This window comes from Amblyomma americanum, chromosome 6 (assembly GCF_052857255.1).
Source record: "Amblyomma americanum isolate KBUSLIRL-KWMA chromosome 6, ASM5285725v1, whole genome shotgun sequence".
NCBI lineage: Eukaryota > Metazoa > Arthropoda > Arachnida > Ixodida > Ixodidae > Amblyomma > Amblyomma americanum.
In genome coordinates, this window is record NC_135502.1 from 66,240,933 (window position 1) to 66,265,427 (window position 24,495).

General features: G+C 43.8%; 1 protein-coding gene across 1 annotated transcript in view; it reads left to right on the forward strand.

Annotated features, from left to right (window-relative positions):
- The window catches only part of Sse (extra spindle pole bodies like 1, separase), a 74,069-nt gene that overhangs the window by 17,055 nt on the left and 32,519 nt on the right, over window positions 1-24,495 (forward strand). Inside the window, exons 7-15 of the mRNA XM_077627194.1 lie at window positions 926-1,104; window positions 3,141-3,245; window positions 3,653-3,799; window positions 5,803-5,959; window positions 15,616-15,780; window positions 16,961-17,092; window positions 19,065-19,304; window positions 19,539-19,797; window positions 21,908-22,061. Of these exons, the coding sequence (XP_077483320.1) occupies window positions 926-1,104; window positions 3,141-3,245; window positions 3,653-3,799; window positions 5,803-5,959; window positions 15,616-15,780; window positions 16,961-17,092; window positions 19,065-19,304; window positions 19,539-19,797; window positions 21,908-22,061 (1,538 nt within the window). The remainder of the gene's footprint in view (window positions 1-925; window positions 1,105-3,140; window positions 3,246-3,652; window positions 3,800-5,802; window positions 5,960-15,615; window positions 15,781-16,960; window positions 17,093-19,064; window positions 19,305-19,538; window positions 19,798-21,907; window positions 22,062-24,495) is intronic.

A 24,495-nucleotide genomic window follows, 5' to 3' on the forward strand; every position in this document is an offset into this window, starting at 1 on the left:
AGGCAATGTGCAGGCTGCTGTAGTTGTGCTCATAAAATTTGTTACTATATTCACACACGCCTCACACTTCTTTCACACTTTTTTTAATAGTGCCTGAAAATTGCATGTATTTGAGAAATAAATCTTCTAAAATTCTCAAGAAGAAGGGTCTCAGGCAGAAAAGGCTGTGCTTGTAGCCTGTTGGCCGTAAATATTTCACTTTTGATGTAAAAAGAAATGTTGCTCGGTCTCCCTTTTTCACTCTTTCTCGACTTATAGCCACCTCGACATCTAGTCATACAGGCCCAGCAATACTAGCTAGCTTTAAAAAAAAAAAATTTCGTGACTGGTTGGCTTTGCCAGAGGTTATGCCATATTTGCTGTGATAGCTTTTTTTGCCAGAATTTAGATTTACCAACCTTCGCTTAATTTTCATACTTTATACTTTTTTTGGCCTTGGATCCCTCTTCCCTTATCATATTTCCTTTTCGTCTATTGGTCCGCGTAAGGACAGTGCCAATGCAACCCTCGTAGTGAGATGAGTTTGAGACCCCTGCTCCTAGAGAGTGGACCAAACTGCAGTTCTGTATGGCTGAAGACATTTGTGAACACCTTGGATGTCCATCTGTACCAACAGTGCTATGCAGTACTTCTAAAAGAGATATATACAGGTACCTTTATGATATCCATGGTATTATCATTTCTTAACTAAAGCAAAGTATATGTGCCAAGATTTTTGCACAAGGGTTGTTCTGAACGGCTCATGACCATTCAAAAGAATGCTCTATGACTGTTTCTCAATGCATATACTTTGCCATTTTATTCTTTTTCGCTAAGGACTGTATTCAAGTTTAAGGCAGCCACTAGTCTTAGCAAGCTGTATGCACTCTGCCTGCTATGTGGACTTATGGTGCCTCTGCTAACAGTTGCCTTTCCAAAATTTCAGAATGAATTGTGGAAGAGATGCGAGCTGCTCTTGTGGCAGTTCAGGCAGGAGAAGCAGTACACGGAGGCACTGCACGTGATTGGCAGGGTAGTGACATTGGGAGTTGAGCTGCGTTCCCTGGCTCTTGTCCGCTGGGTCAAGATCAAGAAAGAGATGAGTGTCACAGGGGAGTTCCATGGGTATGTGAGCATGGAATGCAAGGTTTCTTCACAGTAGATAATTGGGAACTGAAATACAGTGATAGCTAAGCAGCAACGAGAGTCTAATAAGCAGCCAGACAAGTGTATAAGTGACTATCAGGAGAGTTTTATTTAAATACAGTTTTTTTCAGTCTGCATGACTAGTGTGAAATGGCCAGTCAAACCTCAATATAACGCCAGTCATACCTCGATACAACAAACATGGATATTACAAATTAGTGGCTATTTTGAAGTGCTCTAAAGCAACGCATGCTATTCTATATATTGAACACTGTTTGCCATAAAATGGATACATCGAACTGCTGAGTGCCAAGCTGTGCCCGCAAAGCAGGTGGCAGGCCTTGCCTCGCTACACAAGTAGTTGGTGGTGGTGCGGCAACCGTTTGCACCACTGTTCACGCTTTAGCTCACACTTGCCAACAGCGCCACTGAAGATATAGCAGCGTCAGCAGTATCGGTAGCCAGGCGGTCGGCACCTGTTGGCGCTTCTTCCACCTGTCGATAGTGCTCTGGAACCAATCGCATGGTCGATTATGGCTTTATCCTGTGCTCACGTTGATTGCTATGGAGGTAGTGAAAACAGTAATAGCTTTCATTCTGGAGTCCCGTTTTTCATGCAACACCATTGTAATGCGGTGATGCCACCATAGATGACGTTTGACGTGCCGCCACTGTGTGCTGTAAAGCCAACAAGTGCCATTTGGAGCTTGGTTTTTTGTGGCCTCTGTAGTTCTCACCGCAGGCGGCTTCAAAGAAGCGCTCAAACTTTGAAAGTGGTCTCTCCCAGTTGCCATAATTTATTTCACTGACTAAATTGCACCTGTCCTGCTTGAGTTTGGGGACAAAATATTATATTATGAATTTCAGCTATATCGAACTATTTAACGATTTTTTACCTGTCCGCTACAGCGAGGTTTGGCTGTAGTAAGCAACATCACATAACACAAACTGTCTGACCAAATTGTGCTACTATGGTACTTTTCTTTCATTCCATAAAAGCTATGTGCCCTGTTAATGTATGTTGCTAGCATTATCAATGACCTGCAGTTTCTCGAGTTTTTGAAACGCTTGTTTACTAGGAACAAGATCTGTCAGCTACAAAACCAGTCTGGTTTCCTCTGCTATAAGACAGCAAGCGGTTAAGTGAACTTGAAGAAAATGGCCGGCACTCTCATGCAACATGCCTTATGGTTTTGTATTACAAAATTACTCTAGTTATTTTCTTGTTGAGCTTTGCTTTATTTCCTTGTTTTATTCCTTCAAAAGCATAAATTAAAGGCTCGAGGCAGTGTTTGACCTGCTGTTTTGCAACACAGTTTTAGTTTGTTTTAACATGATAGCGTCAAGGTCCCCGTTCTGTAGAAAACATTCTTCAAAATGCCAAGTAGAAGTATTTTTAAAACGGCAAAAAGCATGAAATCAAATCCGAAACTGGGTTTTGACCAATTTATGAGGTCGCGACAGACAAACCTATAACGTCATGGGTACTGTCCTAGAACCTACCGTGTGCACACTGATTGGCTAAACTAGCAACTGTAAGTGACAGCTTGGGTCCTTATTTTTGTGAAATGACCAAAAACAAGCTCGAAATTTTGTCCTTCACCAAATTCTGAGCAAATATCAATGAGCGTACAAACTGACATCACACTCTCAAGGTTACCCATAGAAATCACCCCGACTGAGGTCACGAAATGGGAAATTTCAATATTTCTTTTCGCTGCAACAAAACTCTGCTGGGCTGCAAAATTTGGCACAAAAGGCTAGAAAACTGCGGAGGATGTACTGTAAAAGTTTCAGTAAAATCCGCAGAGGTATAAAAAACAACGGAGTTGCCTTTAATAAGTGAAGCACAAGTGCTTGAGTACAGCATAACATTCTCCAGTGCCCTATGCTTACCTTCTTTTCTTGCTACATCTTTGCAGAAATGATCAGAATGTGCAGAAACTGTGTCTCTAAAACTTTAGAAGTGCATCAACTACAAACAATTTTCCCGCTACTTGTTTTCTTTTCTCCAGGAGCCTTCTAAAGCAACTGGAAATGGTTGGCTTTCCACTAAACATGACTGCAAAGGACAAGTTTGGCTTTCTGAGCTTTGAGCTGAACATGTCTGTGAGAGAAGGGTGAGCAGCTTCAACACAATACACCTTATTTCAGAGGCTTAAGAGATGGTGATTTTGAAATTTGAGAGCAGATAGATCTCTTGCACTTTCCTTGGGATTGCTCACCAAAAATTCTACTTCGCCAATGTGTTTGTCCAAAAATGAAAGGCCCACTTCGCACGTCATGTGCACTTGACCACCTGAGTGCGTCTTTGAATTGTGGGACAGGCTGCAAAGAGATTCATTTTTAGCACCCTCGCAAGTTCTCGTAGCTTTCGTGGCCATTTGTTTCATCATGCATAGAATACAGAAGCTGTTCATGGTGGCGTTCAAGCACACTGTCTCCTGGGCTTCTGAAAACTGAGTGTGCATTTTAATGTGACTATGCTGAAATTTTCAACTTTTTACATGTTCCTGTGGTGTTTCAGGCTACCTGCTGAGGCCTGTGTGGACTTATATTATGAGCTGAAAGAGCTTGCACTGGAGGTCAACAATGCCTTTGCAAATACCTTTGTTCTTGTGGAGAGCACTTTGCTGCTGTCTCGTTTTCCATACATAGAGTTCAACCTTGACTGGTATGTGGTGGTTGTCCTTTACTCTTCTGTCTGCACGACTCACTTGTGGTTCTTTATGCAGAAATGCATACAGGACTTGCACTCAAGAGTTTCAGCAAATTTTGCGCCCACACTGCAGAGCTCGCATGGACATACCAAAAAAATAGACAAAAAATGCCTTTACAAATATACAGTAAATGCTCATTAATTCGACCCCCGTTAATCCGGAAAATTTGAACTGCCAGCTTGGTTCCTTCCTCCCGTCTCCTTCTGCTTTGGCACCGCTGAGCGTCTCCTTTGCTTCTGTCTGCGTATAGTTGTGTTCTTCAAGTGCACCAAAACTGCACACTTATCACGCGCCGTCGCTGTTCGTGCACTGAAGCCTCCTCACACACGAAGGTGCCGCTTGTGAGCAGTGCGGCAGAGTAGCAGTCGAGCTTCAGTTGCACAGTGAAGGATGGTGAGGAGGCTCTTCCACGCTCCTGACAGTATGCATGCAATAAAGCATTGAAGAAAACGTCAAAAATAGTCACTGTCATGCCGTTCTTATCTCAAAAGCAGACACCCAATACCCAGGCTTTCACCAAGTAAATTTACTGTGATGCAAGCAATTCTTGCAGTTTCTTTGGAGTCATTAACAAGCTTTTACTGTAAACACTGTAATTAGAGTACACTGGATGCATGGCCGGCAGCCAGGAAGGTTGTCCACATTATCCAAGTGAGCTTGGAAGGAGACGAAGATGGAAAAGAAGTGGACGAAAAAGAGGATAGCCTTGGTAGAATATATGGCCTTCTATGGGCAGTTGGTAGGAACGCATTAGTGCAGCAGTATCACTCACTGTTTCGCGTGTGTATCTTCAAATTTCTTAAGTATCGCCTCGACGCAGATTTCATTTTCCTGCCGTAGCTGCTGGCATTAAATTTGTTATGCGTGTTGCTGTTGACAAGGCAGCACTCAGTGGTAACTTTTTTTTTATGGCATGAATGCACTGTTGCAATCGTTGTTAAGGGAGGCAGAGGGTCTTAGAAAAAAATGTTTAATTATGAAGTCACAGTTCTGAAATCTTCAAGGAGCATGTATTTTTGCGTGCTGATTCCAAATATATGCCATTTAATTTTGTACAAGTTCTTGTGCACTTATGCATTATGTTCTGTAACTTCTTGCAGAGAGCTTTAAAGAAATTTTGCTGTAGATTATTTCCTATATTGCATGCCATTTGTTTCTCTTGAAATTAAGCTACGCAATAAGAGTAAGATTATCATTATGTCTGTCATAGAAGTTAAGTTACAGGAATTTGAAGTTGTCACTTAAGAAACAGGAATACAAATTTTTCTTCCCGTTTGTGAAGTGACAACTTCAAAACCCTGTAACTCAACTTCTATGATAGGCAGGATAATAATTTTACCCTTATTGCATAGCTTGATGTCAAGAGAAGGCAGTAGCATGCATTCTAGCAAGTTCCCTACAGCAAAATTTCCTGGAAGCTCTCTGCAAAAAGTTGCATAACATGTTAGAAAAGTGCACAAGGACTTGTTTTACATAAAATTAAATTGCATGCTTGTATGCTGATTCCAAATGTACATGTTCCCTGATGTTTTCATAAATGAGACATTAATAAAATTAATGCAAGTATTCCTAGCAAGCATTTATGCATCGCATAATTGCGGTAATGGTATCTGTGATAGTTGAACAGTGGAACTCACAAGGGCCAAAGAAAAAGTAGTAGACAACGCAAGTGCAGATCTGCCCCTTGTTTTCTTTTGCCCTTTTGTGTCTCGGACTGCCCATTAAATATGTATAGTGAATCACGACCAACTAGTGCAAGTCCTTGTTCTCAACAATGGTATATCATTACAAACTTTAAAGGAATAAAGTCTTCCACAGTGTTTGTGAAACAACCCTGCTCACAGGACTAAGTTAAATTAAAAAGTAGCGAACCTGCTGCCTGCTGTATGTCTCATTCTTCGAGACCGCTGCAGTGTGTAGAAGCCGGTAATGTGTTTTCCCGTTGTCTGCTTTCTAGCACATTTGACGAGAGGTTTGGGGAGGCCCAAAGCAGTGTGGAGGCTCTGCTCAAAACAAGTGACCAGGAGACCACTCAAACTGCCAGGCTGTTGCATGCGGCCTGCCTATTCTGGCTTTACGTGAACAAAATCGACACTCTGCGCAACTTTGCTGCGGTGAGTGGTTGTTCACAACCCTTTCTTTTTATTCTGTGTGTTTGCGGCATATTCAGCCGCTGACAGCACTCACTGTTCAAGCTGCTGTTAAACAGTAACTGCCTTTTTTTTTTTTTTTAACACAGCAGAGATGTAGCTTATGTGAGACCTGTACAAAGTGTCCACTTTATTTTGTTTTTAGTTTATAGAAGGTTGCCAGCCTAGTTGAGCAGTGACTGCTCATTCCCCATTGGAGCTAACACCAGTTAATTTTTTAGGCAGGATACTGCAGTGCTTTCTGTGAGCTGCAGTAGCCTAAAACTCAGGCTGATAGCAAAGCAATTCACTATCACTAGTGTAGTGAGCAAAGTTACTAGCAAAACACTGATGGCATAGCATTAAACGAGTGCTTCACTGTGAAGCACACTTGTCATGCTACTATGCATTGATGGTTAGCATTCCAACCCACTAAATAATGTAACAGCATTTTGAATTTTAGTTTTATAGGCAGTGTTAGTTTCTTCGAATAGTTAGTCTTTTTGTTTATGCCAACCAGCATGTTCATTCTGGTGTGGTAAAAGTGACCAACATTCCGATTCTAGTTTCCATGCATCAAAGCAGTGTAGCTGCCTGTATTCCAGCGACAGACCATTGCTGTTGCTGAAAAGTACAAATTGCAGAGCCCAAGGACATGCGACACAATCTGTGTTTTGGCACCATGGAGCGTGCTTTCTTGTGCATTTGCATGCTCTAATTTCGCCCAAAGCAGCCAGCCCATATTGGTAGCCAAATATGTGCCTAAACTGCTGTGTACATTATCACTAGGCCAGCAGCTTGAAGCTCTTCATCTTGCCTTTAGCTGCATTTTCTGCATTCTTTGTGACCAAAATGCAGCTTCACTGCTTGGGAGATGAATACTAGTGCAGTAACACCGCGATAACTCTTTCTCGGTCAATTCTAACTCCGCAATAATTAGCCAGTTTCTGCGGACCCGTATTTTCTAATGCAGATTTACCAGATAATTCAAACTGGAAGCTGGCACTGGCCCGGTTAATTCAAAGACCTGAGGTGCCATGCAGAAATGGCAGAGTTTCCACAAAATTGGGAACACCCAAGTTCAACTGGCAACTTAATGGGGATTTTCCCAAAGTCGATGGCATGCTGTGGCGGCAGCGCATAATAGTCTAAGAAAGTTCGGTGCATGCGGAACTATGTTTGCTGCATTGCAACTGCTTCACCAGCACATTCTGGCGTTGTTGTCAGTTTTCTTGCAAATATGCATCTTAGAGTGCTGTTGCATAGATGTTTACACGCTGACGAGATAGAAGAGTCACTAACTGTCAATGTGCAGTTTTTGTGGTGCCAGTAATAGAGATCGAGCATGAGAACAGGAGGTTTTCACACTGTATTGGAATGCTTGCAGGGCCATGAAAGCATTTTTTTTATTAGACACCCAGCCTATATTTCTAAAATATGATTTGCCTGGACGAGAAGGGCCTGTGCAAATACCAGGTACTACTTGTCAATAAGCATAGCTGAACACACGTGGCAAATGGGAACATTTCAAATACGAAAAGGTGTGTGTGAATGGCAGGGCTATTATAGTGTGCATGTAAAGTGATATGGTACTTTTCATTCACGAAAAGAGGAGTAGGGTTCAAATTTAATTTCATTCAAATTCTTTTTGTACTTTGTTATTGCCACTTGCCCTCATTGTCACTGTGATCATGCAGTGAATGATAAGAATCGAATTCAATCGAACAAAAAGCGTGGTATCACAGAGGCCCTACATTCATTATATGCCTTCTATCTACTGCGTACAAATTGAGAGCTCAAGGCATGGTAATTGCTCTGAGGAAACAACAGTGCACAGGAAAGGCGACCTCGTTACACCTGTACACGTGATTAGAAATACATACTCATATTTAAAGTACCACATGGTTAATAAAATTTATGAGTGCAAGAAAATTAAAAAAGACACAGCTTCGTCAGTTAAAACTCAAGCGACAGTGACCGGAAAACTTTTCTAGCTTGTTTTGAGTGAAGAAGCATGAAAAATTGATAATTGCTGGCTCTTGCCTACATAATCTTTTTTTTTTTTCATTCACCTGTTTACAATTGTCTTCATCATTGATCTCGTTGATTTTAAATTTTTTCAAAGCTTGCATCAACAGTCTACTGCTCCACATTCACGCCGGCTGTTTTCAAACACCAGGCAGTGGTTTCTTCCTTGTAAGTTTATTCCTTGACACTGCTGAGGAACTACTGTTTGGATCTCATGAGGGTGTGACCATCTACAAACAAGCGCGAGTTTATCGCAAAATTTTAAAACAAACTCTCTTCTGCCTAGGCTGATCACAGAGGGAGTTGTCCTTAGCGCCGCCATACTGGATGAACTTAAGCCCCCCTCTAGATCGTGAAAATTGCCAATAGGCATAAGCCCGCATTAAGCACCAATGCTTCATGCACCATTGCGCAGACAGTGTAAGCACGATGACATCACGCCGACCAAAACGATCTTTTGCAACTCATTGGTGCCTGACTGCCATTACACGTGCACAGACTGTGCCGGTGCCGACATAGAGCATAGTCATTATTTCGTGTACGCTGCACTGAACTCATTATTGCAAAACAAACCGCGCCGCGTCCTGATAAGTCGAAGCCGTGCACACGCTCCTCTCGTCGCTTCTTTCTGACAGACAGCCGCCCTTCTATGCATGTGCCTTTGAGCTGTGCCATGCCACTAAGCTGGCGTGTGCGACCTTGGCCACTGCCCTTGGGCGCACCGAGAACACTGGAGTTGAGAAGCACCGGCGAGTGGCAAAAAGCTTTGCTGGTAACAGAGTTACATCAAGAGAGATATGCAACCATGTTCTGTGGATGTTGAAGCTGGCCTGACTGAATTTTGGGCAACCTGCAGTGATATGGTCAGCATAGCAAGCCCAAATGAGCTCCTGCAGTAGGCATAATTAATTGTTAATTGCCGAACGCAGCTTTGTTGGGTGTGATGGAAAACGACTGTGAAGTGCTCCAAAAGGTTGTACAATGTTTCGAGCTTGGCTTTGTCATTTTGCTTCGATTTCAATTGATTTCAAAACCTGGTTAACTAGAATATTTTAAGTGGTCCAATGGGCTTTGAAATAACGAGATTATACCGTACATTCGGGCATCATCATCATCATCATCAGCCTGACTACGCCCACTGCAGAGCAAAGGCCTCTCCCGTGCCTCTCCAATTAACCCTGTCCTTTGCCAGCTGCGCCCACCCTATGCCTGTGAACTTCTTAACCTCATCCGCCCACGTAACCTTCTGCCGCCCCCTGCTACGCTTGCCTTCTCTTGGAATCCACTCCGTTACCCTTATGGACCAGTGGTTATCTTGCCCAAGCCCATTTCTTCTTCTTGATTTCGACTAGGATGTCATTAACCCTCATTTTTTCCCTCACCCACTCTGCCCACTTCCGGTCTCTTAAGGTTACACCTATCATTTTTCTTTCCATGGCTCGCTGCGTTGTCCTTAACTTAAGCTGAATCCTTAAGTTAAGGACAACACATCCCTATGTAAGACGCATTTCATTAGCTGGTCTATTGCATTACTATTGCATTTGCCTATTGCATTTGCTATTTGCCTATTGGTCTATTGCATTTGCACCAGATGCCATTTTGTGCACAAATACTAACCTGTGGAACAGGTCTTTAATGGTCAAAGAAAAAAAAGAGTTGTACTGCATTTCTGATGAACTCTGCCCGCATATTTAACAGTTATGGGCAAAAAGAGTTCCACTGTATTGAAGGGACATTCAAGCTACATTGCGAGGTCAGCGTTGCATTATAGCAAATGACTTTTTTTTACCCAGAACAGAGCTTCGTTAAACTAGAAAATTGCATAAAAGTGATAGATGTGAAGTGATACCCACGGTGAATTCCAGCAATTGTGTCTGGTCACATGCGTTCTTGATGAGCATGTACTGGTTCATATTTCGATGGGCAAGTATTGTCGAAAAAGGACTAAAGTAGTGCAGCGAGAAATGCAGAGGTAAGAGAATGCAAATCATTGTTCTCCATTTTCTCCAGTGGCCATGTGGCTTGCCTGAAGTTGCTGTGCACAATAACATCAGGAGCTCTCGGGAGCATTCAGGCTCTATAGGGCTTGTTTGTTTTAACTTTCTGCTCCTTGTTCTCGTGCTTCAAAGTACTGCAATCATTCGTGTTACGGAGACAGATTGTTGCTTCACTATTTCAGGAAGAGACAATGTGGCACCTCTCCTGGTCGCTGAAAAGCGTTAACATAAAGTCCAATGATTTTGTTTTCATGCCTGGCATATTGCTCACCTGCACACATTTTTTAACTGGTCTCTTTCTACCATGATAAGAGAACACTGCTTTGTGCTTGTGAGGCATGACTGTAGCTCCACACCAATCCCTTCATTCGTAACCTGGCAACAAACACTCAGTTTTGCAGACTTGAGAGCTCGTGGGCTTTGCCTTTCGCCGGTGGCAGGGAGCTATCATATAGAGCGACTCAGCAACGCGTTGGGCTGAACTCACTGCAGTGCAACCCAGTCCAGATCTCTATTTAGTTAAGGGAGGACGTGGCTTTAAGATTAAAAAAATATGGCCAAAATATTGATTTTTCGAAAATTCCTGGATCCGCTTGTATGTATGCTTCGCTTTTTGCTGTATCGAAGTTTAATTGTTGAATTCGACCAGCAAGTGTATATTTTTTTTTAAATTGTTTCATGAACCTTGGCAGCTCTGTATTGCAGGGAAACGCTAGAACAATGGGCATTTTTCTCCTTGTTTTTTGGCTACATTTGCTCCTTGCAGAGCAGATTTCTTCAGAACTGTTTTTATCTATTTTGACCCCGTTTGTCTTTTTTTGCACTTCTAGGACCATATTGCACGTGAAGACATTCTTGTTTTTCAAATTCAAAGCTTTCAAAATGTTCTTTTCACTCTTGATATGTCAATAGGCACTGCATTGCAAATATTCAAAACCAAAATTTGTGCTCTGCGAAAAAAAAAATCTGAGGATGTCTTCTTTACCTGTAGCGCACCATTAGGAACACATTGAATGTTGAACCAGCCTTCTACGTTTTCTTACCTCTGCAGCCTAGTCACAAGATTCAGCGGAAAAATATATATTGCAAAAGTATTTCCTAGAGATAACAATGAAATTTTGCAAGAGTAGTCATAAAATTATTTCCAATATGTTCAAAAAATTTTATGTATATATTTCAAGAAATAAAAAATCATTGCTGAAAGCCAAATCCCCTCCTAAATGGTCAAGGGGCAGAAGAGGATGCAAGAGTGTGAAACTTAGTCGCCAAAGTCAAACCTTTCTTGTTGTTCTTAACTGCAGCGTCAACCTATTATGAAATCCAGCACCACTTGTGCCAGTTCTCCAGTGTAGTCCTTGATTATGAATAGAAATTTGCAACTTGAAAATAGAACACAATGATTTTGCCTAAGAATACGAAATTTGAGGAAATGGGAGAAAAACAAACGACCAGTGCTGGTAATCAAAGTGATGTCACTCTACTTGCCACAGCGCAATAAGAGTTCAAAATTTGCCAGTTTTCAGGCACGACATGTAGGGCTGGCATTCTACACTTTGTTCTTTGGCTCATTGAGAGTACAGGGGACTACATCCCACAAAGATGAGACCTTGCATTGTGTGGGGAAATAAATAGGCACAAAGTCAAGGACTTGAATTTTTCTTAGCAATAGCGACTTTTTGCACAGAGAAAAGTGCTTGTGCAGTTCCCAGAGGGTAATCTGCTAACCTAGTGTAACTTATTGCTTCTCTTAGTTTCCCTTCAGTGTTCACTGGCAAAACTACCGAGACACAGAGCTACTGCAAGAAGAGTAGCCTTTATTTTATTTTCTTCTGCATGTGGTCAACACCTTTCAGACAAGTTTATAACTTAAGAGACATCTGTACAACAGGCTTGGTCAGTGTACCTTACTCGTAACTTTAAAAAAGATTGGCAGCACAAGAAATGCGAAATGTTTACTGCAAATCAAGAAAAGTGTATCAGATCACTTATCACTTGTGGTGAAACATAGGCTGCGCGGCATATGAAAACAGGTTAGATGCTACACATTAACATGGTGCCACATTTTGGCATGCAATCTTGAATCATAAGTGCCAACCGTGTCTGAATGTGTCTCTATCCTTGGTGATCAGTCTGTGTAAGGATAAAAGCACAGAACAAAATTCAGATCAATGCTTGTGCTACAAGAATATATCTGCTTATACTTAACACATACTAATTAGCTTTCCATGGCCTTTTAGAAGGAAAAACTTCGAAATCCAATGAAAAGTGCTCTTGTGCTCTGCTTTGTCGAGCGGCACATGCCAGCAAACTAGAGTACACTGCTGGCAACCTTCTGTACTTCCCTAGAAGCACCGATTACATAAGAAAAAGTTTTTTATTCAGCAGATGTTTCTTTTGTTCCCTTGGGTAGGTCATTCATTCAAACAAAACATAAAGGGAACATGTCGTATACTTGTGCTCCCACACTTCTACTTGGATAGTTTTGCAACCTTTTCCAACTTCATGCTATTAAACTAGCCAGAAGAAGCTGTCATCATGTGAATGCACCTATAACTGGTTCAATGTGACACAGTTCACACGTAATCTTCTTTGTTTGGACTACTGCTTGTAATTTCTGGCAGGCATGACTTACTTGCTAGCTGTTTTAAAAGTTGTTGTATAATGCCTTTTCTAGGGCACGATATGCTTTCACTGCATCATGGCTACTCTCCCTGCTTTAGAGGAAGAGGCGTAGAGTGTCAAGAGCCTTCAGTGCATCACACTTTGTCACAGGCTGTTGCGCTTGCTCTTCGTGGCCACCAACACCGTTGTCAGAGTCTGAGGTCACATTAGCATTCTTGTGGAATTCATGTTGTACCTGCACCTCATCACACATATCCTCTTCGTCCACTTGAACATAGCTGTCCGAGGGAGCATATGCACCCACTCCATTATCCACTTCCTCCCATATTGCATGCTGTTCTGTGTGTAGATGGGAGGGAATGCTTCCGCGAAACCCGCAGGCCCTGAAAGCAGCCCGCACAGTCTCTTGCTCAACAGAGTCCCATGAAGTTGCGATCAGTGACATGGCCACAAATAGCTTTGGCCTTGCCTCTTCCACTTGACCGCCCAGAATGGTGAGCCGCTTGACTAGACACGTTCGGTAGAGCTCCTTGAACCGCCGCTGTATGCCCATGTGCAGTGGGTTTTGGTCGGCGAAAGGTGTTCCGCTGGCGAAAGCGTACAGGCGAAGGTTCGTGAAGACTCTTTGGACTGCAGCCGCGAGGTCCCGAGGCAGGAAGATGGCGACGTGGCGTTTTTCGTCATGCATGCGCTTGTCGACACGCGAAAGGTACTGCTCGAGCGTCTCGGTGGTTAGTTGCAAAGGCCTCACGCCACCTAGGTAGACGCAAGGCGAACTGCAAATACCGCGCAGGCTCCCGGGGTTTTCGCGGAGGCCGACGACGTGGGGCGTCAACCTGTCGGTGCAGTCTTCGTTGACTCCCAGAACGATGCCCACTCGAGGTTCACCGCGACGAACAGCGCACTTTGCGTCCGCACCCGGAAGCTGGTCATCCGGGTAGGACTGGGCGATGTCGGTAGGAAGGAGCGCGTAGTAGAGCTCCGTCCAGCCGACGGCGTAGACGTCTCGCGGGTGGTACTGTTCCCGGGCGCTAAGGAACGTGAAGAAGTCGCTCGGTTCCTGGCACCTCCTGGCAGCGGCCTCTTTCTGCACCGCCGTCCGCTTCTTGTATCGCATGAAGCCGTGACGCTTGTTGAAACGGGAAAGCCAGCCGTTGGAGGCCGTGAAACCGTCGATGCCCATGCTTTGCGCCGCTGTTGCGGCCATCTCTCGCATTTCCTCGATGCTGGGCCTTACAAAGTCGGGCTCTGCAGCCCTCTCGCTAAGCCAGGAGAACATAAAGTCGTCGAGCTGCTTGTGCTGTCCCGTTCTGGTGGCGCAACGCGACCGTTCGAAGCGACCGACGCTGGCTTCGACGCTCTGACGATTGGCGATCATGCTTTGCAGTGTCGTCATGGGGATGTCGAGCTGTCTGGCGAGCGTAACGCGCTTCGTGGTCGGATGCTCGTCGACGAATTGCAATATCTTCAGCTTTTCGTCGAGGGTGTAAGAGGACCGTTTGCGCGACATTGCGGTCAGTCTCTACTGGTCTGACCGTGTCAAAACACTTCTGCCAAACCGCAGTATGAAATCGTAGGATGGCGCCAAAAATAAAGCCGGTCGTGCTCCTACCAATCCGCCGCAGCCAGCCGCGCTCCGTCTGTCTTGGGATTGGCTTGGGCGAAGTTGGATTGCGCAAAGACAACTATTGTTTCTGTGAAGGTTCCGGTTTTCTTTCGGACTTCGCCCGTTTTTGTGACAGTTTGCTATTTATAACGTTTTTCGTTCTTCCTTCTTGTGTTTAGTATTCTTTTGCATAATTAACATGAAATATACGCTCCGCAAGAAAAGCGGGTATATCTTGCGCTTCTTACCGTGTCACTTCAATGCGCCGTTTTTTGTTAAATTGTGCAAATTTTTGGTCGCAAACGCCAGTTGCAAATAAACCTCTGTTTGCTTCTACTTGGGCTTTGAAACTTGTCGCAGAAGTCTGGGGCGCAGTTTGTCGGTGTTTGCACCCACACGCGCACTAACACACCTAGAGAGCCAGAGATAAGCTTCCCAGAACAGGCTAATAATAATAATAATAATTGGTTTTGGGGGAAATGAAATGGCGCAGTATCGTCCCGTATATCGGCGGACGCCGTAAGGGAAGGGATAAAGGAGGCAGTGAAAGAAGAAAGGAAGAAAGAGGTGCCGTAGTGGAGGGCTTCGGAATAATTTCGACCACCTGGGGATCTTCAACGTGCACTGACATCACACAGCACACGGGCGCCTTAGCGTTTTGCCTGCATAAAAACGCAGCCGCCGCGGTCGGGTTCGAGCCCGGGAACTCCGGATCAGTAGCCGAGCGCCCTAACCACTGAGCCACCGCGGCGGGTAGAACAGGCTGGCAAGAACTCAGTTTTGTGGGAAAAAGTTACACACAGTACACGCCGATGTACATTAAAGCTAAATTTGTGCCAATTTCAAAACAACTTTGAAATACTACAATGTATTAAGCGTGAAAACAATTAGAGGAATATAACTGGGTTGTGGGAATAGTGTGGACATGCTTTTTGCTCTGTTAAGTGTCTGTACCGCAGATGTGTTGAATAAGTGAGAGCAAATATAGTTCTTTGGGTTGTAGAGGCCATTAATTACCCTGTCAAAGCTGGAGATCTAGGTGTTACATAAGAATGGCTATTTGTATTGATATACTTGACATTAGCACACCACCTGCTACAGTGGTCTGTAGCTGCCATCTTGCAGTATACACAATGTTTCATTAGATTCAATGGATCTTTATATGTAAAAATAGCTACAGAGTACCACATTTAAAGCTTGGTTATCTGGCCAGGGGGTATGTTGTTTGAGCATATTTGTAAATATTGATTGTTCACCTATGACCTTTTAGTTGGCTATTGAATTGAATTGTACTGAAGAAGTAGAGACCCTGTATGTACACATTTTGTGGAAGCTGTGAGGGGTGCAGACTGGCATTAAATATAATTTCTTTATACATTACTCCACAGAAGGATGCGAAGGAAGCTGCAGTTGATCCCTCTGAGATCAAGTGTGATGACCCGATTCTGAGGCAGGCTTTGGCTGAGGACAAGGACTACTCATGTGATGCCACTCGGAGCTACCGGCATATCAATGTTGGTTATGAACTGTCAGCTCAAAAGGACCTCGATCAGGTAATCCAAGGATATAGGCTTTAAGGCATGCATAACTTGCTCATTTTGGTGCTAGCCGGAAGGGTATCTGAATGTCTTGGGGAAGTGGCCTGCCTGTAGGATATTGTAGTGTGCCAAGGCCAGGATGTTGCAAAATTTAAAAGCCAACAAACTGACCTGAGTTGACCAGTAACCTAGCGTTCGGCACTCTTTGGCCACAGATGCCTTTGCACCAAAAAATCCATCATCATCAGAAGCAAACAAGTTAAAAACTTGGACAGAATCACTTGAAAGGAAGAGCCCTTCACACAAGTCCTGATCATTAGCTACATCTTGCTCGGGATTTCGACACACAGCCTCAGAAATGTGCTGCTTCGTAATATTAAGTGTTTTGGCTGCCCAGGCTGCAGAGCCTTTATAGGACTGGGTTACAAAGCATCGTATGAGACATTTAAGCTTTTTTTGTGGGCATGTGTGCAGCACCATTTTACAGCATGTGTCTGACAGTCCTGCCTGTCTTGGGCTGCTTTCAAAAGAAAAGTCTGCTCTCTTAACACTGCATATGAAAGACAAGTACTGCTTGCCCAAAATCACTTGCCTTGGAAATGTAGTCCTGGGTGCAATTAAATTCATGCATTGCCCTGTGCTTGTTAACAATATCGCCATGTAATGCAAGGAACTCAAAGAAAGGAAATTTCTTGAAGGTGTGGCTATATTGTCAGAATATAGTTAGTAGTCGGAAGCGATGCTGCTGACAACTTGAGCTTGTAGGTTTTTTTCCTGTTTTTTGCAACCATTACGCCATCTATGGAATTCACTGAAGGGAAATTATTTGAACAAAGGTTTTAAACAAGCGAACATTGGTGCCAGAAAAAAAAAAAAGAAAGGATCATTTTTGTGAATTTCTGTGAGAGGCATTGTTGTGGTTGGTTTAGAAGTCCTAAGTAGTAAGAACCAAGAAAATGACACTAGCTGTGTGGGTGGGACAGAATGACCCCACTGTTGCATCCACTGTTCTACCTGCTGGCTAGTGCAGGCTCTTCTTGTTTTCCAGGCACTTATGACTTGCTTGATTTTTTTTTACACATGCACTTGCGCAATGAAGGAAGTGTTAGGTCCATTATTCCACTGCCTGTTGTGCAGCCAAACATGGTGCTGATGTACTGAACCTCTCGTTTAATGTTTGTCTCCTGCCATTTAGGTCCTAGAGCTGTGGTGCGTAACCTTCCAGAGCCCTTCTTCTGAATGGAGCCTCCTCTTCCGCGACTTTGTGGAATGCTGGTTTTTCGAGCATGTCAAGGTGGTGTCAGAAGTGTTCGCTTCTTCCTTCAGAGTAAGCTCCCGCCTTCCCTTTCTGTCACGACATCAAATGGTCTGTTCTGGCGACTGTTTTATTTCTAGGCATGTGTGAATAATCGGTTGAATAGTAAAGTATTCAATATTCAAAAACTTGAAGTATTCATCTCGAATGAATAACATATCCGGAACTCCCGCTGCGTGTGGTCTCAGTGCAGCGTACGTCCTCCAGGATAGCTCTGCGGCAGGCGCACAACCAAAGCCCGAACTCTGCACCGCATGCTATACGCTCCTTCGCGTATGCCGGAGCCGATGTGCGCATACTCGTGAGCAGGCCGAAGTACGGTGCCCAGATCTACATCTGCCATGTGTCTGCGGCCGCATTACCCACGGTGCACACGCCGGTGGTGTGCATCAATGGAGAGATTTAGCATAGCCTGATCCGCTTCCACATGCCGCCATTGTGCATGTGCTGATTGGTCTGGTGCCTTGTGGCGCCCTCAGGGTGATCTGCGCATGCACAGTGGCTTCCCGCAGAAGTGGATTGCATTATAACAGATCCCTTAACGGAGGATGCATGTCTTCCTTGACTTCTTTGGAATGAGTCTGAACTGACTGCAGCTGCCGCTCTTCTCCACATGAAATTTGCTAAACATTTGCAACAACGCGATCACGAAAGGAGCTAGCACAAGACACATGGAGATGGGCGCCTCCTTTCAGACGCCTAGCTGACACGGGGTGGCGCTGGGTGCACGGTGCATACATGTATCAGGTGTCATGGAGTCTTCGCTTAAAAGCAACAGCTGTGCAATGACGCACTCGCACTGAAGAGCAGTAGTTGGAGGCTCCACATATAGGTCTCGCATCCCACAGATATGTTGGCACTGCATGAAGGTTGGCAGTTCCAATTTGCGATGGCCATTTTTGCAATAAGTCGATAAAGCTTCAATGAGTTGTTTCACAAAGCTTCAATGCATTGCTTTTTAATGTAATGGCCTTGTGTATTGGAAAAATACCTCGTGGTGAACATACCTATTGTGCTATTCAACCTTTTTTGTCTGTGCCAGAATTACTCTAAATTTTCGGTTTGAAATTATTTGAAGGAAATTACTATTCGCTTAAAATTTACTTTGAACCAAAAAAAAAAACACTATTTGCACATGCCTATTATTTTGCATTTTAGTCAGGCATTGTATGCACTAAACATGCGTTGATTCTGGAACATGGAAAGCTGTCGTAGCTGTAAATCGAGCCTGTTGGAACAATGTACGTTTCAGCGGATAAACTGCACCTAGGCACAGTTTTCGAGTTTAACGTCTCTTTCTCTGCATGAGCAGGTGTTCTTTTACTTTTTACTTAATATGGTCATGCCACTGCTTGAGCAGTTGGCATCGTTTATTAGAGTTTAGTACTCCTCTGGTAATACAGTAAAGGTATTGCACACAAAAAAAATGTAAATGATGATCACAGATTCAAAAAGAATGAAGTGAGCACCATGCAGGCCTGCCTGAGTGAAGTTCCATGCTTAATTACATAGTCATAACATACAGATGTGCGATAATTTAGTTAATTCAGTTCAGAGTTCACACACCTTTGCAGAGTCCTGTGTGGAGTTGACACACCTAAACCTTAGTGCTGGGATTGCTTACACCGCATACACATAGTACATGAAAAAGAGCATTTTGCTGCATTTTTTCAATGAACACATTCCTTTCCGCCCTAGGTTACTCTTTGGAGAAATTGCAGTTGTAGATCCGGGAGGTGCCTTCATGTTCCTAAAAGGTGGAAATGTTTTAAACTAACCGCCAAAATCTCATTTCTTTTGACACAACATAGACACTGTAGCCTAGTGTTTGGCACATGATAGCCTTAGCCACTAATATGCCGTACCCAACAGAACACAGCAAGTGCAAATAGGGATTCTCTATTTGCAGCCAAATGCTAAGGGGTTTGTGAGCTTTTCAGTGATGTGCTCTAACTTGTGTACGTTCCCCTCCATATTTGGTCAGTTCTTGGAAGAGGTCAAGGCCGTGACCCTGTGGTACAGCGTGGCAAAAGACCGTGGGCTAAACCAGGAGACTGTGCTTGCTGCATCTTACCTCATCAATGCCCTGATCAAAGTGGGCCTGATGGATGCTGCCGCCACTGTGGCTGAACAAACAGAGACTGTGGCTAGCCAGCTAGGTGAAGTGCTTCTGCGGCTGCGGTTTGTTCTGGCACAGGCACACCTGCTCTACAACCAAGAAAAGGTAGCATTTATTGTTCTTTGCATGCAAATTAGTAGTCTACTAGTGTCTTGTGCCTGCAGACTTCCCCTCAAAGAAATTCATCAACTAGACAAAGAAGACCTCTAAGGGGCTTCTTAAATGCCAATGGAATTGGGTGCACTAAGATTTAAGGTCTTTTTTTTTATTTTTCTTATTAAGCATTGTGTCATACAATGTGCTGCCTGACAAGAAATGTCTTTTTGTTCCTCCACTCAGTTCACTGAAGGATTCATTTTGCTGGAGGAGCTGCTGAAACATCCGCTTCTGCAAAAGAACAACAAGTCCTCCCTGCTATTTATGGCAGAGGTGAAGCTTCTTGTTTGCCGGTACTCCCTCCTGCCTGCTGCCATCACCGGACCACTGCGTACAAAGGGGCTTCTCGAGTGTGAAACGCCAATCCTCCTCGCCCAGGAATCACTGAGGATGTCGCAGGGGGTCTTGCACCACTTCACCGACAATGTCACTGGGGAGCCCTGTGCGTGCCACTTGCATCTTGGGTTTCTCTGCATGCTTACAAACGTGTTTACAGCACTAGCTGTTAAAGCAAATTGTCCTGCCTCTGTGCAGTGCGGCATCAAGTCCAGAGTGACCGGGAACGCGTGATCACCCCGTGCTAATTTCGCCACTATCAAGGGGGGCTAGGGGAATCCAAGAACGATAATGCCAAAACTAGATGGCACGAATCCTGTGCACCTGCACAGCAGCAAGTGCCACGGTTGTGATAAAGCTACTGGCGCCAACATGGCATTTCAGTCACTTTGTGGGAGGGTCATAGATGCATCCGAGGTGAAGTACCATGCTCTGAATGCTGCATGTCTGCACGAGGCCACTGCCGCAAACGTCCTGAAGGTCGAGCAGAGGGGGAATTCTCTTGGGACACTGACTGCAGATACACTGCACTGCAAGATGCTCAAGTTTGTCCCAACACATTTTTTGCACCATAAAGCACTTGTTGTAACGCTCCCAAAACAACATCACAGTCATCACACACACGCGTGGCAGCAAAACTCAAAGCAAATGCAGCATTTGCAAAAGCACAAGGTAGATCACCTGTACTCCGCAACAACTTTGTCTTGCAATGGGGCGGAAGGTTTCTGAATCATGCCCTCACTTTCTATGCTGCAGAATACAGTCCCTGCTGTTACTAGTTTTTTCTTAAAACGTAGTGTCAACACACCTGTAAACATTCAACATTTAAAAAAGTCAAGGAGAAAAGTTTTCTCAATTGCAATGAATTTGCTAAGCATACCTTAATACAAGAAGCTTCCATAGATGGTTCCAGTACAGCAGTGACAGAATGAACCTATCTCAGAGCAACTTGCCAAGCAGCCAGGCTCACTGTTGTGCGGCCGAACTATTTGGTGGAATGACAGTTATGAACACTCCGCCCCTGTAGCCTTCCCAGAAAAGCTGTTGCTGACTGTAGCGCTGATCATCAGCGGTACCACATGTGTAATCGTCATTATTTTTCTTCTTGTGAGCTTTACAATTTCTCATTGCCACTTTTGAGTCTGCAAGAGTAATGGCATGGCACTTGTCAGCAATGACATGATCATTCTTCTTCCTTGTCCAGCAAGACAATGCGCAAAGCACGCTGCTTAAACTGTTTCACCTGCCAACTACATTATTCGACCAAAATCTTTTTTTTTTTTGTGTTACTGGCTTAGTGCTAAGTGAAAAGTTTATGCAGCTTTACGGTTCTGTGCAACCATTTCATTTATTGCCTATCGCTGAAGCTGTAGACCTTACTTCTTATAGCTGAACCAGCTTCCTGTCAGGTATAATGGATGAGGTTAGTATGTGAACAAGTTTTTTTCTTAAAATATTCACTCAAAACCCGTCTCATCCACCTATATTTTTCGTATTCTTTATTTTCATTGAAAAAAAATTTGGTCATTTTGCTACACTGGTCACAAATGGAAGCATCTTTTTTTCTTTGTCTTGCTTCATTTTGTTGTGTGGAAAAAAAGCATTGCTATGTCAGAAGTTTGAAAATACTCAAGTGCGGGTTGTGCACAGCAGTCGAAGAGCCCGGTGTCATTCTCTACAGCCATATTTGTCAATATTGCTTGTGAATCATTCCACTTAAAAAAAAATGTGCAGGCAATGAGCAGTGATCTTAGAGAGTAGTGCAAATGACTAATCTGAAATGGAGCAGGTTGAAGAATTGAGTGCAGGTTAATAGGAATGCACCAACAGATGATGGCTAGTGCTGTCAACTGTGATAACTGACATGAGCAGCAAGGTGTGCGGTTTCATTAGAATGAGGTGCAGCCACAGTGGTCTGCCCTAAATTGCGGAATGAGAGTTATGTCACTGCGATTAGAAGTACGCAAATATGGCATGCTTACGTTGGCAAACAGTTTCAAAGAACACCAGTTAAAGTGGGATCGGCCAAGTGCCACAATGTCTACATTTTATTTAATCCCAATTGCGCATGTGTGCGCAAATGTCTCTTTCAGCCCAGTGAATTTCCTGCTTGTTGTCATCTGAGGGTGTATTGGGCCTTGGGGAAGTATTGAAACAAAACATTTAGAGTGTGTGGATGGCACCCCTGCATAAACAGCACTGGCGTTAAATTACAGGTGATCCCGCCATGTTGTGGACACTGGAACGAGTACTCCTCGACTCTGCAGCACTCTTGGGGCAGCTCTACACTGGCGTGGGTGCAGCAAAGGAAGCCTACGCTTTCCTCAAGGAGTACCTTCGCAAGGCGCAAGTGCTGGTTTCAGCTACAAGGTGTGCACACACTCTCTGCACCTTTTCTCTGCACTTCTGCGTGTTCTGCACCTCAGAGCTTTCTGTACACTAGATCTTCTCTGGCCACGTGTTTGGCTTAGAAAATTGCTCCTAAGGAGCCAGTCTGGTTGGCCCATTCTGCAATGCATGGCTGAGTTTACTAGACCCTGTGGTTGAAACTGAGCATCCGATGTTTGTGTAGCAAAATCGCACATAAATAGGCTAAGACAAACATGACAGAACTTCGCCAAGTATTGAGTCATAGTGCACGCTGCAGCACTTTATGTCAAACGCTAGGCATGTTGCCTTCCTTTGCGAGGTACTCAGAGCACTGTGGCTTTTTCACACTTCCATCATTTAGAAATGTAAAGTGACAGCTGACGTTTTGAGGCTGTGTGTGCCTGGTGGTAACGCTACCTTCCTGTGTTTTTCAAAAGCTGCAGAACGTACCCCAATTGCCTTTGGCTCGCCTTCAACAGTCTTTGGGATGTCTTCAGTATTTCTTGGATTCTGCTTCATACCTTCAAAAAACCTTTTGGCTCAACCTTCCTTCGATTCAAGGCTTGATTTGAGACAGCCTCCGGTTAAGGAAGACTTAATATTGCCATTTTTTTCCTTGGAGAGCCTGATTTCACAACTGCTATTTGCATGCCATTTGCAAATGCGCACAGACCACATGACTTGTGGGCCTCTGCATGAGTGGGCTCATCCTCTGCACACTCATTTGCTCTGCTTCCTGTGCTGTGTGCAGTACTTGCATGCACAGATGAACCAACAGCCCTTGAGGCACTTTGATCGAAGTACATGCATATTATGCTCTGGCCACTGCTTGTGAAATGAAGACACGTTGTAGTGTGACCTGCACAACACGGTGCGTCAGGCCGTTGTTCCAATCAGGCTTCTTTCATTTGAAAATTTGGCTAGTTTGAACAAATTTTTATCCTTCTTTGAATTCAAATTAGTATTGAGGTCAGACTGCAATTTTAATTTTTCAAGTGCATACAGTTGGGGCGGGGAAAAGATCTTGCAGAAAAAAAAATGTATTAAGTTATAATTATGAAATCTTCGGGAATATGTATTTTTGCATGCTGATTGCAAATACGTAATATAACTTTACGTAAGGCAAGTCCTTGTGCAGTTATGTAATATGATAGATAACTTCTTGCAAAAGCTTTCAAGAAATTAAGCTGCAGGGAACTTTAATGCATTCCATTGGTTTCTCTTGACATCAAGGAATGCAATAAGGGCAAAATTATCATCCTGCCTATCATAGAAATTGAGGTATAGGGTTTTGAAGTTGCCACTTCAGAAACTGGAAGAAGAATTTGTATTCCTGTTTCAGAAGGGACAACTTCAAAGCTGTATAACCAACCTGTATGGTAGGCAGGGCAATAATTTTACCATTATTGCATTCTTTGATGTCAAGAGAAACCAATGACTTGCATATTAGCAAGCTTTCTTGACCTGAATTTCTTGAAAGCCCTAAGCAATAAGTTACTTAACATATTACTTAAGTGCGCAAGGACTTGTTTTACATAAAATTAAAATACATATATGGAATCGTCATGAAAAAAATGTGTTCCCTGAAGATTTCATAATTGTGACTTCATTCATAAAATTTTTTCTAAAGACCCTCTTCACCCCTTAAACCTGGGTGTAGCAAACCTCTATGTATGACTGAAGAAAACAGTCACCGAAACGAGGGAGCATAGGAGATATTTTATTTTTTTATTTGTGGTGTTCATCAATGGGTGATTAATAGGGTAATTATTTAAAGATAACTAATTAGAAATCTTAAGTGAAAACAACCTCATGCTGCCAGTGGGATCCGAACACACAACCTCCGAATTTTTCGTCTGGCGCTCTACCAATTGAGCTGCGGTGATGGCTGTCCAATCTTCTAGTTGAGGGGTACTTATGTGGAGTTTAACCTAACCTTGAGAATGTTCACCAGCACCGCCCTCATCCATAGTGCCCGACGTAGTACATCCTGTATTACCATGAGTGCCACGTGGCCTGTGAGGTGAAGACAGAGTCCAATTGGCGGCCAGGGAGAGGGAGGTCTAGAGAGAGAAAGCACCGGAAGTGGCATGTGCTTCCATTTCCCTCTCCTGTACACACCCCACCCTGCGCTTAGCAACAGCAAGCGAGCTAGAGTCCTGCCCATGTGCCCTGCGAGTTCGGTGTGCATTAAAGACCCCAGGTTGTCAAAATTGTTCCGGAGCCCTCCACTATGGCATCTCTTTTTCTTTCACTTCTTACTTTCCTTTATGGTGCTGTTGAGCTGTCCACTGAGAAGTGACAGGTACTGCACCTTTTCATTCCTCAAACCAATTTTTCATGTAAACCATGGCAGAGACCGTTACTCATGTTATCACTCATTAATCATATTATCTGATCGCTCATGTTATCGCTCATCACTCATATTATCAAT